At 43.3% G+C, this 21,499-nt stretch overlaps 1 protein-coding gene across 1 annotated transcript; it reads right to left on the bottom strand.

Moving 5' to 3' along the window:
* Positions 1-14,377: 14,377 nt before the first annotated feature.
* Positions 14,378-20,103, bottom strand: LOC119264156. Its single transcript, XM_037541961.1, has 5 exons — positions 19,861-20,103; positions 18,143-19,218; positions 17,559-17,875; positions 17,221-17,390; positions 14,378-14,395 (listed from the first exon to the last, which is right to left on the bottom strand). The coding sequence occupies exons 1-5, from the start codon at positions 20,101-20,103 to the stop codon at positions 14,378-14,380; spliced, it is 1,824 nt and encodes a 607-aa protein (XP_037397858.1).
* Between the last annotated feature and the right edge of the window lie 1,396 nt (positions 20,104-21,499).

Raw genomic sequence — 21,499 nt, 5'->3', positions numbered from 1 at the left:
ACCAACATTCAAATATATGTTAATTAGCATGAGGCAGAGCTACGGGTACATTTTAGGACATCCTCAGCCGTCTGTGTCAGAATCGCCATCATTCCTCAAGGTAAAGGACTTTGAGTCTCCAGAAAAACCACCATCATGACTCAGATCTGGTGAAACTGAACATCAAATGCTGTCAGACTAGCCGACCTCAAAAAGGTATCAGACCAAACAGCCTCAGAGAAAAGTTATCAGACCAAACACAAGCCTGGTCGAGCATAGACTGACTCATAAGACTTAAACTATGGCGTATCTCGATATATGCTAGTAACATTTTCAGTTTTTTCTGAGGCTGTTTGGTCTGATACCTTGTCTCTGGGGCCATTTGGTCACCGGATCTGAGACATGATGTGTTTTTACTCGGACAGCTGGGTCTGTCCTAAAATGTCCCCTGTAGCCCTGCCTAGTGCTAATTAACATATATTTGCATGTTGGTCAGATTTTTTCAAAACTGGAAAATGAAAAGTGAAAACCAGCCATTAGGGGTGTACTTTGTGTACTTCTGGTGCTGCTCCCAAGCCCGGATAAATGGTGAGGGTTGCATCAGGAAGGGCATCCGGCGTAAAACTTGTGCCAAAACTATCATGCGGATCACAAATATGATTGCCATACCGGATCGGTCGAGGCCCGGGTTAACAACGACCGCCTCCGGTGCTGTTGACCAGCAGGGTGCCGGTGGAAATTGGACTACTGTAGGTCGAAGACCATCAAAGACGAGAGGAGGAAGGCAGGTTAGAAGGCAGCAAGAGAGAAGGAAAGGCAGGAGTCTGGAGGTTAGAGTAGGGACTCTGAACATAGGGACAATGACTGGTAAAGGCAGAGAGCTTGCAGACATGATGGAGAGAAGGAAGGTAGATATTCTGTGTGTCCAGGAGACCAGATGGAAAGGAAGCAAGGCCAGGAACATTGGAGGTGGATTCAAACTGTTCTATCATGGCGTAGAGAGGAAGAGAAATGGAGTAGGGGTAATCCTAAAGGAACAGCTTGTGAGAAGTGTTCTGGATGTAAAGAGAGTGTCAGACAGGATCATGAGCCTGAAGTTGGAGGGTGATGGTGTAACTTTGAATGTAGTCAGTTCATATGCACCACAGGTTGGTTGTCAGTTAGAGGAGAAAGAGGAATTTTGGAGTAAGATGGATGAAGTGGTAGATGGTGTCCCTAGAGAGGAGAGATTGGTGATTGGTGCAAACTTCAATTGACATGTTGGTGAAGGGAACAGAGGGGATGAAGAGGTGCTGGGTATGTATGGTGTGAAAGACAGAAATGCGGAAGGTCAGATGGTTGTAGATTTTGCAAACAGAATGAAATGGCTGTGGTGAACATGTATTTTCAGAAGAGGGAAGAACACAGGGTGACATACAAGAGTGGAGGGAGGTGCACATAGGTGGATTATATCCTTAGCAGGAGATGCCACCTAAAGGAGATTGGAGATTGTAAAGTGGTACCAGGGGAAAGTGTAGCAAGGCAGCATAGGGTGGCTGTCTGTAGAATGAGATTAGAAACAAAGAAGAGGAAGAGAGTGAAGACAGAACCAAAGATTAGATGGTGGAAGCTGAAGGAGGAGGATAGTTGCAGGCAGTTCATAGAAAAATTGCAACAGGCCCTTGGGGGCAGTGAGGAGCTACCTGAGGACTGGGAAACTACAGCTAAGGTGGTGAGAGAAACTGGCAAAAATGTGTTGGGTGTTTCGTCTGGTCAGAGGAAAGAGGACAAGGAAAGTTGGTGGTGGAATGAGGATGTCCAGGAGAGTATTCAGAAGAAGAAGGTAGCTAAGAAAAAGTGGGATAACCAGAGAGATGAAGGAAGTAGGCAGGAGTACTGTGAGGCTAGTCGCATAACGAAAAGAATGGTGGCAAAGGCAAAGGCTCAGGCCTATGATGAGCTATATGAGAGGCTGGACAGTAAAGGAGTAAAGGACTTGTATCGTTTGGCCAAACAGAGAGATAGAGCTGGAAAGGATGTACAGCAGGTTAGGCTGATAAAGGATGGAGAGGGAAATGTACTAGTGAATGAACAGAGAGTGTTGAGTAGATGGAAGGAGTACTTTGAAGAACTAATGAATGAGGAAAATGAGAGAGAGAGAGGAGGACAACGGGGGGAGAGATAGTGGATCAGGAAGTGTAGATAATTAGTAAGGTGGAAGTGAGGGCAGCTTTAAAAAGGATGAAGAATGGAAAGGCAGTTGGTCCAGATGACATACCTGTGGAGGTATGGAGATGTTTAGGAGAGAAGGCAGTGGACTTTTTAAGCAGGTTGTTTAACAAAATCCTGAAGAGTGAGAGAATGCCTGATGAGTGGAGAAGTAGTGTACTGGTCCCCATTTTTAAGAACAATGGTGATGTGCAGAGCTGCAGTAACTACAGAGGTATAAAGTTGATGAGCCACACCATGAAGGTATGGGAAAGAGTTGTTGAAGCAAGGCTAAGGTGAGAGGTTCAGATCAGTGAGCAGCAGTTTGGTTTCATGCCCAGAAAGAGTACCACAGATGGAATTTTTGCATTGAGAGTGTTGGTAGAGAAGTACAGAGAAGGTCAGAAGGAGCTGCATTGTGTCTTTGTGGATCTAGAGAAGGCATATGATAGGGTGCCAAAAGAGGAACTGTGGTATTGTATGAGGAAGTCAGGTGTAGCTGAAAAGTATGTTAGGGTGGTGCAGGACATGTATGAGGATAGTGAGACAGTGGTGAGGTGTGCAGTTGGATTGATAAATGGTTTCAAGGTGAAGGTAGGGTTACATCAGGGATCAGCTTTGAGCCCCTTCTTGTTTGCAATGGTGATGGAAAGGTTGACAGATGAGGTCAGGCAGGAGGCTCCATGGACCATGATGTTTGCAGATGACATTGTAATTTGTGGTAAGAGTAGAGAGCAGGTGGAAGAGAATCTGTAGAGGTGGAGGTTTGCACTGAAGAGGAGAGGAATGAAGATCAGTAGAGACAAGACAGAATACATGTGTGTGAATGAGAGGGAGGCAGGTGGAAAGATGAAGATGCAAGGAGTAGAGGTCGTAAAGGTGGATGACTTCAAATATCTTGGGTCAACCATCCACAGCAATGGACAGTGTAGAAAAGAGGTGAAGAAGAGGGTGCAGGCAGGATGGAGTGTCAGGGCTGATGTGTGACAGAAGGATAGCAGCAAGAGTGAAAGGGAAGGTTTACAAGACAGTAGTGCGTCCTGCTATGATGTATGGTTTGGAGACTGTGGCTCTGTCTAAAAGACAGGAGGCTGAGCTGGAGGTGGCGGAGATGAAGATGCTGAGATTTTCGTTATGAGTGACAAGGATGGACAAGATTAGAAATGAGCAGATCAGAGGGACAGTGAAGGTAGAGCAGTTTGGAGATAAAGCCAGAGAGGCCAGGTTGAGATGGTTTGGACATGTGTTGAGGAGGAATAGTGGATATATTGGTCAAAGAATGTTGGAGATGGAGCTGCCGGGTAGAAGGAGAAGATGTAGACCTCAGAGAAGGTTTATGGATGTAGTGAAGGTGGACATGGAGATGGTTGGTGTAAAAGTAGAGGAGGCAGTAGATAGGGCAAGATGATCCGCTGTGGAGACCCCTAAAGGGAGCAGCCGAAAGAAGAAGAAGAAGAAAATTAAAAGTGAATCTCCAGCAGGTTGCGCTGATGTTCATTTTCATTTTCCTTTTCAGTCTGACTATTAAAGCGTTTCAGCACCGAAAACGGAATCACAGACTGTCACTTTGCTGTTGATTTATTCATTTTGCATTTTCATTTTAATTTAGTCAGATTTGCCTATCGCTATGAAAAAGAAATAAGAAAGTATTGCATTTTGATTTTAGTTTTGATACGTATTCTGCATTTCATGAGGAAAACCAAAGTGAAGTTTGTTTACTTTTGTCTGTTAACGATTTCATTTTAGATTTGGCTGTGAAAAACCAGAATAATGACTAAAATGAAGTGACAAATAGCTGTTTTCATTTTATTTTCGTCACAAATGGCTTGTGCTCATGTTAAAAATTAAATTGCAAAATAAAGGCATTTCATTTCATTTTCAATTTTGGCAGGATATTTGTGCAGATGTTTGGAAAAAGAAATGGCAAAAAGAGATTTGCATTTACATTTTATTGTTTTCATTTTCATTTCCTTTGTGGCAGGATTTGCCTCCCATATGAAGCGTCTTTCTCTACATCCAGCCTCAACTGATAACGATAAAATAATGCCTTATTAAACATCGCCAGCTGCTGGACTAAAACACTACAATTAGTTTTTTTTTAATACAGTCAGTGAAACCTTTAAGTTCACTCTTTCAAAACTCTTCACACCTTCTAATCAGAAGCATTCAACTCAGCACAGCAGTTCATTTTATACCCACAGTGCTCTACAGCTATAAAAACAAACATCTAAAGCACATTAATTCCATCAGAACATCAACACGATTTCTTACAGTAGGAAAACTCCAGATCAGGGGGTCTCAACCTTTTCCTCCTCCAGGCCCACTTGTTTGTCTCTAGTAAGCATGAAGGCCCACAACAAAATTCGCATTTTACTCAATTTTTAGGAATTTATTAGCACAGTGTCCACTCCTGCAAGACATAATGTGCATCAGTGGTCATTAAAATATCAACAAAGCGGTGGCAAATTATGTGGAACATTACTAAAACCGTTTGTTCATAATGTTGAAGGTAGGCTGCTGAAACAGCAGGGAAAAATATCTGGTTTCAAGTCAAGAGGCAAATCTTTTGTGCTGTTTTTGCAGACCTCCTTTCAGTGTTTTCTGTTTGGAATCATTTTATACTTTGCAGACCCAGTATGGACCACTGGCACCCCCTTAGTATGAGCCTGAGGGTGTTTGAAGCCCACAGTGGTCACGAAACCTTGCTCCAGATCAGCACAGTCACCTCAAACACTGCTGGCCTTAATCAAATCAGTGCATTAACAAACCCTCCATGACTTAGTGTTAAAGCAGGGTAAACTTCAGGAGCTTGATTCAGAACCTATGTGTTAACTAACACATGAAAAAAAAAACAGCACAGCACAGTTGTTTCATAACTATCTTTAATAAACATCAGCAAACTGTAAAAATGGAAAACAGTTTGGTCTCATTTTACTCACAGAGTATTAGTGATACTCATCAACATATTGTAACAAATCAGAGATTACAAGTCATTCTGGAGCATTTGTCCTACATTATGAAGTTTTTACAATGTAAAGGACCACCATCATGTTCACATGATGCAGAAAAATACAATTCAACAAAATACGTGTTTGTTATTTTTTTGGACAGCAGCAATTTGTTACAACTTGTATTTAAAGTAAAGAAAAATCCTCCTCCTTTATTGTATCTTTTTGGAGATGCCAGTTTTTGTTTTGACATGAAACATCTTCAGATGACATACTGTCTGCTCTAGTTTATAAACTATACTATCTATATCTATATCTATATACACACACATACATACATACATACACACACTATATATATATATATATATATATATATATATATATATATATATATATATATATATATATATATATATATATATATATATATATATATATACACACACATACACTAACTATACTGTCAGAGACTGTTCCCATGGGTTAGCAGTCTTGTAGCATTAGGTTAAAAAAATATCCTGTAATATAATTGTAAAAGTTCGGGTTGCCAGTACCTGCATGCAACGCATCTTCCCTCATTTAGGTAGGATATTCTGGTAACTCTCATTCTAGAAACATTAAATTGAATATTTCTGCAAAGTGTTTTAAACTTGTGTGGTTTAAATGCTCAGATTGTGTATTTTCCTGTATTGACAATGACGAGCATTCTCTCAATGCTACTTTGTCAGCTGTATGTAAATGTGCAGATTAGGTGCTAAAACAGCATTCACCCAGTAAAGAACACCTGTAACAGATGCTAAATTCAGTGTCCCAAACATGGCCTTACATGGTTAGAAGATAATGGTACATAAATGAAAGAATCTTCCACTGTGACTTTCAGTGAAAACATCAAATAAAACATCGAAGGTTGAACAGCACTTAGGAAACATTCAATTTAAGGTGGGACTTTTTTTAAGGTAGCACTGAGTTTACGCTGGCACTGAAATTAAGGTGGAACTGCATTTATGTTGGCACTGGATAAAGTGTATCTGCTTTCACATTAGAACTGAATTCAATGTAGCAGTGACTTTAACACTAAATCTAAAGTGGAACTGCTTTTAAGGAAGCACTAAAGGTGGCACAGAATTTAAGGTGAGACTCTCTAAGGTAGCTCTAAAATTAAGGTGGAACCTCATTTAAGTTGGTACAGAAGGTGAAAAAGCAGTTAACATAATTTAAATTTAAGGTCAAACTAAAATCAAGGTGGGACTGCAATTAACAAAACTAAATTTAAGGTGCAACTTTTATTGAAGTGGCACAGAATTTAAGATGGTACTACATGTTTTGTAGTACTGAATTTAAGGTGGAATTCCATTTAAGGTAGCACTAAAACTAAGATGGCACAGAATGTGTAACTTCATTTATGGTAGCACCTAGTAACGCATCATGAGTCCTCTTGGATACTGCAGCATCCACTTAGTGACATTTTCACAACATTAACAACCAACAGTCTTCCACTGTTTTAACTTTATTAGCTAAGATTATCAACTTGGTTTGTTTACAAACTTTCTCTTTCTAGTTTATATTTTATGTCTGATTTGATGTCTTGGAGCTGACAGATTCACAGATTATTACTGACATGGATGATGGCACTCTTTCTTTAACTCTGGTTTACATTTTGTATTTACTTTTAGAAATTGGCGTCCTGTACTGTCAATAAATCTCACTTTCATAGATCCACCAGCCATGTCTTTGACATCTGGTGACATTGCCTTACTACTTAAAACTTGAAAGCTAGTGCGATCTCCAAAGCCAAGCTTACACCACATACCTTACAATTTTAGCCCTGATTCTCATTCTGGGTTGATTAAGAGTCTGAGCTGGTCTGTTCTGGTCTGTAGATTTTTGGGTGAGTTGGAGTAGACAGTTGGAGGGAGAATAGATTTGTGTATGAGCCGCAGACTCGGATGGGTTTCAGAATAGTCTGAGTTTATCAAATGTGTGAAATTTTTTTTCGACACTTGAGCGTAATCGTCATGTTAAACCAGTCAACGACTCAATCTAAACTGACTCCTGAAACAGCCAATGAAAGATCAAAAGTAGTAGAAATAAACAAAGGAAAATGGGGAAAGTCACTCATGTGTTGAGCAAAACTATTAATGAGCTAAGTTTAAGGTATAATTAAATATGTACATTTAAAACAATATAAAACCACCATATCTTTACATTCACGACTCTCGCTTGAACATGTTTAGCTGCTTCTTTGCAATGTCAGCATGAGTGTGGTAGACTGAATGACAAGTCAGAACACTTACAGTAATTGCCTATAGAGGGAGCTACCTTCTGGGAACTGTGATACGCTCATCGGGGTCGCAGCGAGAACAAGTGTCGCGGGCTGAACACATGTTTCAGTTGTTGTGTTAGTGTTGGAAAATAAATGGCATGAAGCCAAAGAAAACAAATCCAGTGTGATTGTTGCTACACGCCACCGTAGGATATCACACAATTGGCGACGAGGATTTAAAGGATTTTAAGTTACCGATGAGTCACAGAGAAGCGAGCTCCGGTGAATACAGTAGTTCCAATTCTCAAGAGGTGAGCGTGGTTTCCCCGCAGGCCTTTTTTTTCACCACCAGCGTAGCATGCAAAGATGGCAGCTGTAATCGGCTCGGTAGCCCCTTTTGATAATGCAACTCAGTCTTGGGAAGAGTGTCTTGGCCTCACTAAAGGTAGCTATCCAAGCAGCTAAACAAGGATCCAGAAACTCCACAGAAGCAGATTCTTTCTTGTGATTTTTACTGAATCAATCTTTTTTGTGAAACTGAAATACAAACATACAAGCGTACATCAGAAATAGCAAAGAATAAACACTAGCCACTGTAGCTAAGCTCTATGTGTTCGCCAGGTCATTAAGAAAATACTTCGTTCCTTTCCCTTCTGCATTTTCAACCCACCAACATTAACATATGAAACAAGGTAAAAACAAAATACTTACAGACGTTGCTTAAACAAACACGGAAACATAAACTGTAGCAAATGAGGAGCGACGGACAAAGGCAGCTGTCTCCACTGCAGGTGAGGTGAAAACTGAGACTGTAACTAAACTTCCTGTTCAACTGAATCGTCAAAAAGTCTCTCAAATCGTTTTTTATAATAAGAGTCATAATGACAAAGTAGGTACATTAGTCTTACCAGAAATGCAAGCAAGAAAGATTGCATGAAAAGAAAATATTTAAATGCAAAACATGACACTCTCCGCCTGGGGTCCGTAAGAACCCACATTTAACTATCTACATTGCTGGTGCATTCTTCAGACAGAAGTAAGACTACTTCTGTGACGGGACGAGAGAGAGTCTTTTTATTTCCATCCCTAGCAGTAGTTACCTCAACCTTCCGGACGAGTCCATCTTGCCCTGGGAAAGTCTTTGTGATGACAGCGATGGGCCACTCGTTTCTTTTTGATTGAGAATCTTTGAGTAGAACTACGTCTCCGCATTTCAAGCTGGGCTTCTTGTCCTGCCACTTTTGACGGAGCTGCAATGTGTGGAGATACTCGCGCCTCCACTTGCCCCAGAAGATGTCAGCCAGATTTTGGACTCTCTTCCATTCTTCCTTGTACCTGGCCCCACCCTCAAAGTTGCCGGGGGGAGGAGGTGCGGACCCTGTCTTCAAGGTCAGAAACATGGATGGAGTGAGGATCAAAGTTGACTCTGGGTCTGACGATACTGGGATGAGAGGTCGAGCGTTCATCACTGCAGTTACCTCAGCCATAAGTGTAGACAAGACCTCATGTGTCAACTGGGCTCTTTGCTCTTGTAGCATACAATCAAGGATGCGCCTGGCGATCCCGATCATCCGCTCCCAGGCTCCACCCATATGGGATGAATGGGGCGGATTGAACACCCAGGTGCAGTTCTGGTCGCTGAGGTATCTCTCTACGCTCTCTGAGGGGGAATCAGTGCTGGACATTTGCAATTCCCGCGAGGCACCTACAAAGTTCGTCCCGCAGTCAGAACGGATCTGGCGTGCAGGCCCTCGGATGGCGAAGAGACGTCTCAAAGCGTTGATGAAACTACTGGCAGTCATCGTCTCGATCAACTCGATGTGCACCGCTCGTGTACACATGCATGAAAACATCACTGCCCATCTCTTGGAATTGGCGTGTCTAGTACGGCGTGAAGTAACCTCCCATGGCCCGAATACGTCAGCACCGACGTACGTGAAGGGCGGCGCTACCTGCAGCCGCTCGGCTGGTAAGTCTCCCATTTGTTGCTGTTCTGTTCTTCCCCGCAGCTTCTTGCAGGTCACGCAGTTGAACAGAAGACTAGCAATGCTTCGTTTTGCACCAACTATCCAGAAGCCTGCTGACCTCATGGCACCTTCTGTAAAATGCCTGCCCTGGTGTTTCACAGCTTCGTGGTAGTGGCGTATGAGAAGCACTGACAGGTGATGACGACCAGGGACAATGATGGGATTGATGTTATCCAAATCTAGGCCTGAGTGCTTTATGCGGCCTCCAACTCTCAACAGTCCATCAGAGTTAAGAATCGGGTTCAGTTTACACAAGCTGCTTGAAGAAGAAGTGTTCAAGCTCTCTCGTACGCACTTGATCTCCTCTTGATAGCACTCTCCCTGGACACTCTTCAGTTAAACTTCCTCAGCACACTTTAGCTTGTGTCATCTCTTCCACCGAAGGTGGGCAGATGTGCCAACCTCGGCAGCTGTTGGTAGGAGCAGCACGAGAAAAGGTGCGAGCAATGTGAATCAGGTGCGCTATTGCTCTGATCAGAGTGCTTAACTTGGAGAAGCGTTCAAAGCGCTCAGGCTCCACAGTATCCACAGGGATGTATACGAGGTTTACTGTCACCTGGGGACGTATCTCAGAGTCCGCCGCAGGATCGATGAGGTCGTGAGTCTCTTGAGACTCAGAGGGGTACAGAGATGACTTGGTGAGAAAGGCTGGTCCTTTAAGCCATGTCGTGCTGCTGAGAAGAGCCGCTGGCACAGAGCGAGATCCGTAGTCCGCTGGATTCAAGTCCGAAGGTACATATCTCCACTGTCCAGAGCATGGTGAGTGCCGACTGCGTTGGACTCTGTTGTGCAAGTAGATGTAGAACATCCGTGTTTGGTTGTGGATGTATCCTAACACTACCTTGCTGTCCGTGTAGTATACTACGTTGTCAAACGTCACATCCATCTCTGTAGTTATCATCTCCGCCATCTCCACGGCGAGCACTGCCGCACAGAGTTCCAGCATTGGAATCGTCAAATCAGGTTGAGGCGCCAACTTCGCTTTCCCATACACAAAGCCCGTCTCTACATGTCCCTCTCGAGATGAGACTCTGATGTATGCCACTGCCACCACAGCTTTCACTGATGCATCGGCGAACACACAAAGCTCCTTTTGCTAATGTGGAAATGGGTGTGTAGACGCGTGGGATCTGAAGTTCCTGTAGGTCTTACAATGAGTCTCTCCATTTCATCCACTCTGCTTCCATGTGGTGTGGGAGAGGTGAGTCCCAGTCGCATGCCAGGCTGGTGAGCTCTCTCAAGAGCAGTCTGCCCTGAATGGTGACTGGGGCTAGGAATCCTAACGGGTCGTAGACACTGTTCACCATCGACAGCACCCCCCTTCGTGTAAAGGGTTTCTGCTCACAGGTGATTCGGAAAGTGAATGTGTCCATTGCGATGTTCCAGGACAATCCCAGACTGCGTTGGATAGGCAGGTCATCTGCAAAGAGATCCAAATCTTCAATATTTTGTGCACGATCATCAGGCGAAAAGGCTTCCAGGATTGCAGGCCGGTTGGAAGTGAACTTGTGTAACCTGATGTTTGAGGCTGCAAGCATTTGTTGAGTTTGCTTTACAACACTGATGGCTTCTTCTTCAGTGCTGAATGATTTCAGCCCATCATCCATGTAAAACTCGCGTTCAACAAATCTTCGCGCTGCAGGACCAAACTCTGCTTCCCCTTCTTCCGCAGCCCTTTGTAAGCCGTAGATAGCAACAGCAGGTGAGGGACTGTTTCCGAAAGTGTGGACTCTCATCCGATATTCAGTGACTTCACGTGCCATGTCATTGTTCTGGTACCACAGAAAGCGAAGGAAGTCTCTGTGGTCCTCTTTCACCACAAAACAATGAAACATGTGCTCGATGTCAGCTGTGCCAGCAACCGCTTCTTTCCTGAACCTCATGAGCAAGCCCACTAAGCTGTTATTGAGGTCGGGGCCCGTAATGAGGACGTCGTTAAGCGACACTCCGTCATAGGCTGCACTGGAATCGAAGACGATACGGATCTTGTCCGGCTTCTTTGGATGGTAGACTCCGAACAGAGGTAGGTACCAGCACTCTTTATTTCCTTGGAGCGGTGGTGCAATCTCTGCATGTTGTCGCTTGAGCATGTTCTCCATAAAGTCCAAGAAATGCGCCTTCATAGCAGGTTTCTTGTCCAGTGATTGTCGTAGAGACATGAGCCGGTCATAGGCGAGCTGTCTGTTGTTAGGTAGCTGTCGTCTTGACGACTGGAAAGGTAGGGGACCAACCCAGTTATTGGCATTATCTTGATGGAACTCCTCATCCATGATTCGCAGGAACTCCACATCCTCAACTGAAGGTCCGAGCTTGTGGTCGTCTGGGGTGCGATCAAAGATACCTTGTGCCCGGCCCTCACTACTGAGAGGTGTCATCGAGCTGCATGCTTGGGTAAGCGCTGGCTGATGATGACTGTTGGGTTTCTCTACAAAGATTTCTTTCACCTTGATTTGACCACTGCACGGCCGAAGATAGCTTGTACGACCATTTTCCAACACTGTGGTCTTGAAGCTATTCACCTCGAGTGGTCTGTGGGTGGATCCAAGACAAACGTTTCCGACAATTACCCACCCCAAATCCAACTTTTGTGCAAATGGGGAGTTGCCCACACCATTGATCTGATCTCTGACTTTGTGCACCCTTAAGATATCCCGGCCTAACAAGAGGAGGATGTCGGCGTCGGGATCCAAAGGTGGGATTTCATCCGCAATACGCCTCAGGTGAGTGTGGTGGCGGGCAGCTTCTGGCGTAGGTATTTCAGAGCGGTTGCTTGGGAGCTGATCACACTCAAGAAGAGTAGGTAGGGGAAGACTCAGCTTCTTGTTTACTGACTCTATGATGAATCCGCAAGCCCTTCTTCCTGACATCTCAGTTAGCCCAGCACATGTCTTCAATGAGTATGCATGCGAAGATCCCTTGATCTGAAAGATGTCAAAGAACTTGGAACGAGCAAGAGAGCGATTGCTCTGATCGTCCAAAATGACATACATTGTCTTGGACTGTTCTTGGCATCCAGCGGGGTACACATTGACTAGGCTGATTTTGGAACATGCTCGTGGGCTTACTCCTTCTCCACACACCTGAGTACACTTTGAAGTCACCTCTCGGCTGTCCGCTTTGTCACCCTCCCCGCCATGACTTGCTGAAGGAGGAGACGCTTTGGAAGACCAAGGGGCTGGACCGGGGTGGAGTGCTGATGTGTGAGCATCACTCTCGCATTCGGTACATTTGATCTCAACTGTACAATCTTTAGCTAGGTGTTGAGTAGAAGAGCAACAACGGAAACAGTTGGAGTACTTTTTAAGCAACTGCTTATGCTCATCCATTGTCTTCATTCTGAACCCGCGACACTTCTTGAGCGGATGCGGCTTTTGGTGGATCGGGCACTGTTTACCTGGGTTCACTGCACCGTTCTCATTTTCACTGGGCGACTCTGCGGTAGAAGAGACTTGCATCTTGTGAACAACCACCACAGGTGTTTTAACTGACCGGTCTGAATAGCCCTTTATCACATTTGCAGGTGTAGATGAAGAAGCGAAGAGATTAAAGCTGTGGTCTGTGCGTGCTTTAGCCTCTGCGAGAACAAACTTCACAAACACAGAGAATGGTGGAAAGCTGACAAGATGAGTGCGTTTGTATTTTGAACCATACGATATCCACTTCTCTTGTATATTGTAAGGCAATTTCTCCACTATGGGGCGTATGCCTCTGGCAGTGTCTAAGTATGATAGGCCTGGCAGGCTGCCATCTAGCTTTGCATACTCCAGCTCTGACAGTTGATCTGCTAGGTCACGCAACTTCCGTGGGTCTTTGGATGAAACCTTGGGAAACTTTTCCACTTTTGTGAAAAGTGCATGCTCTATAGCCTCAGGTGAGCCGTAGTCCTCCTCGAGCCGTTCCCAAGCCAATGACAATCCAGCTGGCGGGTGTCGGATGTTAACAGCTTTAATTCGCTTGATTTGCTCAGCTGAGTCCTTGCCAAGGTACTTCACAAGAAGATCCAGCTCTTCTGCTGCGGATAGATCTAAGCCAGCTATTGCACTCTTGAATGATGCCTTCCATGCCCAGTAGTTTATGGGCTGGTCGTCAAACGAAGTGAGCCCTGACGTTATCATGCGGCTACGAGCTAAGAATTTAGCAAGATCACTGGAGAGATTGAAAGACTGGTAATAACTATGTTCGGGCACTCTAGGGATAGAGTGTCGCGGAGCAGAAACAGGTGGATCACCATTGCGTGAGCGAGGTAATGGACTGCTTTCTCGCTGAGCTCTTAGAAGAAGAGGCGGGCCATAATCAGCAGCTGTGTGATTCATTGGCGCTTGTAGATCTGTAGCAGCGTGTGGAATTGGCATGCTAACATCTGCATTCCTCATCTGATATGGTGTGGCACCCGTATTAACACTCCTTTGTTCCAACACATAGTTGGTAACAAGTTGCCTTTTAGCTTCATCTAGATCTGAACTAAAGGCACGACTCCTTATCTCATGGCCCATTTCCATTAATCCAGCTTCTAACATCTGCATTTCGGCTCTTGCTGCTTCTAGCTCTTCATCTGCTCTGAGCGAATCGAGTGCGGCTTGCAGACGTGCTTGCTCCAGTTTAATTTCTGCCTCCTTTTTCATAAATGTTGCTCTAGTTTGAGCCGCTTCAGCTTTCGCTTTAGCTTGCAAAAACGCTATGCTAGATCTGGAGCTAACTGAAGCTTGGGCGCTATGAGATGCAAACGGTCGTGTTTCAAATCTCGCCGATGGTCTGCGCTCCATCATTTAAATAGTGCTCGAAAGACAGTTCACTAGATGTAAGCAACTTGTGAGTTCGTTCGCCACTTAGCTTTGAAACAGCGCTGTTCCACGTTTGTTGTGATGCCGTCTTTTCACTGTCTTGGCCTCACTAAAGGTAGCTATCCAAACAGCTAAACAAGGATCCAGAAACTCCACAGAAGCAGATTCTTTCTTGTGATTTTTACTGAATCAATCTTTTTTGTGAAACTGAAATACAAACATACAAGCGTACATCAGAAATAGCAAAGAATAAACACTAGCCACTGTAGCTAAGCTCTATGTGTTCGCCAGGTCATTAAGAAAATACTTCGTTCCTTTCCCTTCTGCATTTTCAACCCACCAACATTAACATACGAAACAAGGTAAAAACAAAATACTTACAGACGTTGCTTAAACAAACACGGAAACATAAACTGTAGCAAATGAGGAGCGACGGACAAAGGCAGCTGTCTCCACTGCAGGTGAGGTGAAAACTGAGACTGTAACTAAACTTCCTGTTCAACTGAATCGTCAAAATAAAGTCTCTCAAATCGTTTTTTATAATAAGAGTCATAATGACAAAGTAGGTACATTAGTCTTACCAGAAATGCAAGCAAGAAAAATTGCATGAAAAGAAAATATTAAAATGCAAAACATGACAAAGAGTATAGTGAATTGTTGGACTGTTTCTTCGAAGCTAATGATATTAAAGAGCCAGAAAGACGTAAGGCTGTACTTTTAAGCGGAGTTGGTGCTACTACTTATAGCTTGCTGAGGAATTTAGTCAGTCCTGAATTGCCAAAAGCAAAAATGTATGACCAGCTTACTGCTGAGCTTAAGAAGCACTTCAACCCCAGTGAAATCGTGCAAAGATTTAAATTTAATTCACGCATACGGAAGAGCGGTGAGTCAATAGCTGAGTATGTGACTGAATTGAGGAAATTAGCACTACATTGTGACTACAAAGACACATTGTCGGAAATGTTAAGGGACAGATTGGTGTGTGGAGTGAATGATGACCGAATGCAACGGCGACTTTTATCTGAAACGAAACTGACTTTTGATAAGGCTTTGGAATTATGCCAGGCTATCGAATCAGCATCGAAAGATGTGAAAGAAATGCAAGGGAAGCTAGCCGAGGACACAGCACTGCATGCACGAGTGCCAAAGACTCAAGTAGGTGTCCACAAAGTATCTGCTGACAGAACTCAGCGCAAATTTCCCAGTTGTTATCGATGCAAAGGCCAGCACAGTGCCGCTGAATGCAAGTTTGCCACTGAGCTGTGTCATAACTGTGGCAAAAAAAAAGCAACATTCAAAGGGCAAAAAGGCGAAAGCAGAGTGCTACTGTTCTGTTTCACCACGTTTGTGGTCTACTGTTCTATTTGACCACATTCACTGTCTACTGTTCTGTATGAGTTTCACCACGTTCCCTGTCTACTGTTCTGTTCCACCACATTCCCTGTCTACTGTTGTGTTCCACCATGTTGGCTGTGCACTGTTCTGTTTCACCATGTTCTGTCTTCTATTGTGTGTTCCACCACATTCTGTCGACTCTGGTGTTCCACCACTTTCATGGTCTACTATGGTGTTCCATGTTATGTCTACTGTTCTGTACGTGTTGCACCGTGTTAGATGTCTACTTTTCTGTATGTTTCACTACTTTCCCTCTCTACTGTTTCACCATGTTCTCTGTCTACTGTTCTGTTCCACCATATTCGCTGTCTACTGTTCTGATCTGTTTCATTATGTTTGCTGTATACTGTACTGATGTGTTCCACTACGTTTGCTGTGCTGTTCTCTTCCACCACGGTCACTGTCTACTGTTCTGTTCTACCATGTTCCCTGTCTAATATTGTTTCACCATGTTTGCTGTCCACTGTTTCACCATGTTCTGTCTACTGTTCTGTTCCCCCATGTTCACATTCCACTTCCATTTCACTATGTCCCCTGTCTGCTGTTCTGTTCCACCACAGAATCCTGTAGAGGGTGAAGAGTTGGTCCAGTGTTCCACGACCAGGACAGAACCCGCACTGCTCCTCCTGAATCTGAGGTTTCACCAAAGGTGTCAGAAGTATTCACATTCATTACTCAGGTAGAAGTATAGATACTAGGGTTTAAAAATACTTCTGTAGAAGTTGAAGTATCAACTCAAGCTTTTTACTCAAGTAAACGTGTAAAAGTACTGCTTTCAAAACTACTTAAAGTATAAAAGTAAAAGTAATGTAAGGAAAAAAAAAAAAAAAGCCATTAAGGACAAAAGCTTAGGTCGCACCACAGGGGTCTATAGTGCACTAGCCCACCTCCCCAAAAACCCCATTCTCCATAATGACTGTTATATTAAAATGTTAATGTTGAAAAATGGACACACATGCCCATTGAAAATGAATGTACTTTAGTACAATGCAAATATTAAAGAACCATATACAGTATGTATACTATTGATCATTAACATGTGTTCATGGAGCGGAACATATGATGACTAGTTGCCTATAAGTATTGCAATGATGCAGTCAAACTTCAAAGGCATGTTATCAATAACCTTTATTGGAATGTAAATGTACATCCAAGCTTAGTTGCAGGAATCTGTGAGGGCAACTAATAACAAAACTAAGACAAGAAAATTGGTGTACCCAGGGCAGGTTTAGTAAAAATTACACTTGCATGGTTGTCTATATACAGTAGAGGTTAGTGCTGTCAAAATTAACGATTAATCTTAGTGATTAATACAAAAAAAATTATAAACCTCAATCCTGATTGATGCCTTCCTCATATGTATTATGCTCAATTCTATAGCTAATGGCAACAAGGTCCAACTTTCAATAACAGCATCTACATCAGTCAAGCACAGAACGTGCAACAAAAAGTTACCAATAGGCTTTGTTCAGCCGCAAAAGCAGCTGGTTCTCAAAGTTCTTTGAGCCAGTGTGTGCTCTTTTTGGCCTGAAGATCAGCCCTGCAACAGTAAACAGTCTTTCACAGGCTGCTGAAGCAGGGAGTGCCATATTAAGCTTAAGTGATAACTGGCACACAGCTGGGAAGGACTTCAGTACCTCTACTGTGTCTCTTGGGCACCCCAGGTACGCATCCAACTGCTGGGTCGTTTCAAGAGGGCTGGTCTTCTTCAAGGAGGAAAAGAAGTCCTCTTCCTCAGATGATTGGGAGCCCTCACTGATGTGATTCTCGGCCTGACAGTCCAAGTGGTTTCTGATATAGTCAAGGCCTGTGGAATAAAAAAAAAAACCAATCAGTACAACTTACATTATATGACAGTACTGTAATTATGTATTGGATAGTGGGGTGTGTGAGATTAAATGACATTTCAAACTCATTTCACTGTCTCCATAGAAATTATACATATTAAGGGGAAGTTGAGAAGTGAGACACTTACCAAGTTTGAAGATATTTTCGTCACTTGTCCAGCAGGTCTTAAATTTGGGAACTAAAATGGCTGCGGCTATCAGCTCTGGATCTGTAAGCATCTCTCCGAAGCGTTTTTCAAGGCCTGAAAGAAGTGCAGCAATCAAAGGCTCACAGAACTTGGAGGCAATGTTAAGTTGCTGGAGCTTGGTCCTTAGTAGAGTTATGGTGGGGACCAACCATCCCATCTGCACACTGGTTTCACCTTGAAGAACATCAAGTGCCTTTGCAACTGGGCTCATTGTCTTCGCATATTCTGCAAGAAATGCAAGTTCCACTGGAGTAAACCTGTACAAAGAAGAAAAGACAAACAACATGGAACACTTAGCCTACATGATGTAGCATCTTCAACTGGAGGAACTCATAATTAAAAAGGAAAAATATTGTCATCTGAGACATTTAGAAATGTAGTTGTGTTTCTACAAATCACATCCATAGTAAATATGGGGACTGCATACGTGTTCTACAGCATTCAAAGTATAAAACTGTGACTTCATCTATCGTTAATCACTTCATTAACTGAAAGGCAAAAAAAAAAAAAAAAAAAACTCTTACTTGGGTGTATCTAGTTCACTGCAGACAGCTGCAAGGGCTCCTTCGCCTTGTTCTCTTGTTAGTCTCACTATTCTTTCTACGGCTGAGAAGAGTGAATTCCACCTTGTAGCAACAGGCCTTAAGAATTGGAGTTTGCAGTGGTCTTCAATTACTTCAGATGCAGTGGTTGATCTTGAACTTTTGTTCCACAGGCTAGAGCATTTGGCAAATGTAGACCTTGACACACGCTTGTACAATGGGTTGACCTCTGCTTTCAAAGCATCAACTGTGGACACTAAATTGAGAAGGTGGCAGGCGCAGCGATGGTGCTTAGGTAGCTGGTATTCCAAGTAGTCATCCTCATCCAACAGGGCTCCGGCATCAACAAATTCAACACCCTCAACGCTTTCCTCTTCATCGTCATCGTCATTTTGGCCACCATCATCCTCTTCTCCATCACTCTCTCCTACAGGTTCAGGATTGTTGTTCTCATCAGTCTGCCCATAAATTCTGAAGGCTTTCAGGAAGTTTGATCCATTGTCAGTTGTAGTGCGAACGATCTTCTCTCTGATATTGAATTCTGTGTGAATATCATTAAGGGCACCAGCCAGGGCAGAAAAGGTATGTGATCCTTTAAGTTGCTTGCATGCCAGGGCAGCACAAGATCTCTGCAAGGTCTGGGGGTTAAACCAGTGTGCAGTGACACCAATGAAACTGTGACGGTGTGCTGTCCAGCAGTCTGTTGTTGTTGCTATGAACTCAATTTCACTAAGGGCAGCTTTCAGTTTTCTTCTCATTTCAATAGAGGCCTTTGTGACTTTGTTTACAACAGTATTGCGTGTCATGACATTTGTATTTGGCCGAAGATGTTGCACAAGATCAATGAAGCCCTGTTGCTGGACAACGTGTGGCGGGTGCAAGCCTTGGACAATGAACTTGAGGACAACTTTATCCACACTTGCCTGGGACACTCTTTGAGTCTCCCACAGCTTGGTTTGTTTGGAGGGTGGGGCCAAAGAACCTTCAGTGGATGACTTCCTTTTGAGGGATGCTGAAGTAAGTTGCGTGTATCTCTCTAGACGAGTGGGGTGTTTCTTCTGCGGAGAAAACGAATGCACAGACACAGATTGAGATTCGTATTTTTTATCTCAAACTACAAGCTCAGACTATCTAGGACTTCCTCTGTATTAAATGTCATGCTTGAAGATCATGAATGAAGATCAGACTACCAAGTTAGGGAGCAGTTTCACTGGTCTATGCAATTATGTTGAGCAGACCATAATATTGCCACTAAAAGCTGTTTTAGGACTACAAGCAACTGCTGGCATGGCTGAAAAGTAGCATTATTGATTACATAGTCCAAATTTAATTCATTTTAAACTGCATTTGACCGATAGTTGGTAGTTGGGCCTATTTCCTGTTTACAAGAAGCCATGGGGCCTGCCCCAAACAGGCGCACGCGCTCTCATACACAGACAGGATCATGCCTATCCTTAGTACATGCTTTATCAACCAGCTGTAGACTATAGCTTTGCACAATTAACTTACAAATATTGCAAATAGCAATAATATAAGCTCAGATAACATTTGGCTGAAGTCAAATTTCAAATCTCACAAAGAGCCCAACAAACGAACTTGCAATGTTGAATTATAGCCTACTGCTAGGAAGCAACTATAGCATGTAGCACTAGGTTACTACAATATTTTGTCAATAATCGACTGATAAACTTTCAACTTACCTCAATATGCTTTTTCAAATTAGACGGCGAGTTTTTGAAAGCCATTAGCTCGTGGTACTTGGGTGCGCAGAGCTTGCAGCGCATTCGAAAGGAGTTGTTTTTGCATCCAACCATTTCGAAAAATTCTTCCAGGTACGGCCAGGGATGTACAAGGGTTGGTTGGTCTTCCTGGCTACCAACCTCCTCGCTGGTGCTTAGTTGGGACACTTCGCTCGAATTCTCTTGAGTCTCTGCCACGGACATCTTTATACTAAGCTACGTACGTCTGTTACGTCCTCGCTGGAGTGTGACGTGACCTGTGCAGGTGCGATGGATCACGTACAAACCAATAGGATGTCGGAATATTATATGTTTATACTTCTCATCCAACCACAATCAAATTCACTCTATCCGGATGGCGCGATTAGTCAGGATAGAGTTTTTTTAAACGATGACACGCCGGAATGAAAACAAGTCCAAATGAAATGGCAGTAACGAGGCTATTTTTAAAATGTAAGGAGTAGAAAGTACAGATAATGGAGTGAAAATGTAAGGAGTAGAAGTAAAAAGTCATCTAAAAAATAATTACTCCAGTAAAGTATAAATAACCAAAATTTCTACTTAAGTAAGGTAACGAAGTATTTGTACTTCGTTACTTGACACCTCTGGGTTTCACCATGGTCGCTGTCTACTGTTCGGTTGTTTTCCACCACTGTTGTTGTCTACAATTCTTTCAACACCTTTGTTGTCTACTATTCTTTAACCACGTTTGATGTCTACTCTTTGTACACAGTCCCTGTCTACTATTTCACGATGGTCGCTCTCTACTGTTCTGTTGTGTTCCTCCATGGTTGCTGTCTACTATTCTTTCACCACGTTCGCTATCTACTATTCTTTCACCATGTTCACTATCTACTATTCTTTTACCACAGTCGCTGTCTACTGTTTTGTTTCACCACGGTCGCTATCTACTGTTCTGTTGTTTTCTACCACTGTCGTTGTCTACTATTCTTTCACCACCTTCGTTGTTTACTATTCTTTCACCATATTTGCTGTCTACTCTTTGTACACAGTCCCTGTCTACTGTTTCACCATGGTCGCTGTCTACTGTTTCACCACGGTTGCTGTCTACTGTTTCACCACGTTCACTGTCTTCTGTTTCTCCATGGTCGCTGTCTACTATTCTTTCACTGCATTCGCTGTCTACTATTCTTTTTCCATTGTCACTGTTTACTCTTTCACCACGGTCGCTGTCTTTTTCACCACAGGTGCTGTCTACTGTTTCACCATGGTTGCTGTCTACATTTCTGTTGTGTTCCACCACAGTCGCTGTCGTCTGTTTTGTTGTATTCCACTATGGTCGCTGTCTAATATTCTTTCACCACGTTTACTGTCTACTGTTTCACCACGGTTGCTGTCTACTGTTTCACCATGGTCACTGTCTACTGTTCTGTTGTGTTCCACCACTGTCGCTGTCTACTATTCTTTCACCACCTTTGCTGTCTACTATTCTTTCATCATGTTTGCTGTCTACTGTTTTACCATGGTCACTGTCTACTGTTCTGTTGTGTTCCACCACCTTCGCTGTCTACTGTTCTGTTGTTTCACCACGTTTGCCATCTGCTGTTCTGTTGTTTCACCTGTTTTGCTGTCTACTGTT

Source organism: Pygocentrus nattereri, chromosome 10 (genome assembly GCF_015220715.1).
Source record: "Pygocentrus nattereri isolate fPygNat1 chromosome 10, fPygNat1.pri, whole genome shotgun sequence".
Taxonomy (NCBI): Eukaryota; Metazoa; Chordata; class Actinopteri; order Characiformes; family Serrasalmidae; genus Pygocentrus; species Pygocentrus nattereri.
This window is presented reverse-complemented; position numbering and strand designations above follow the sequence as displayed.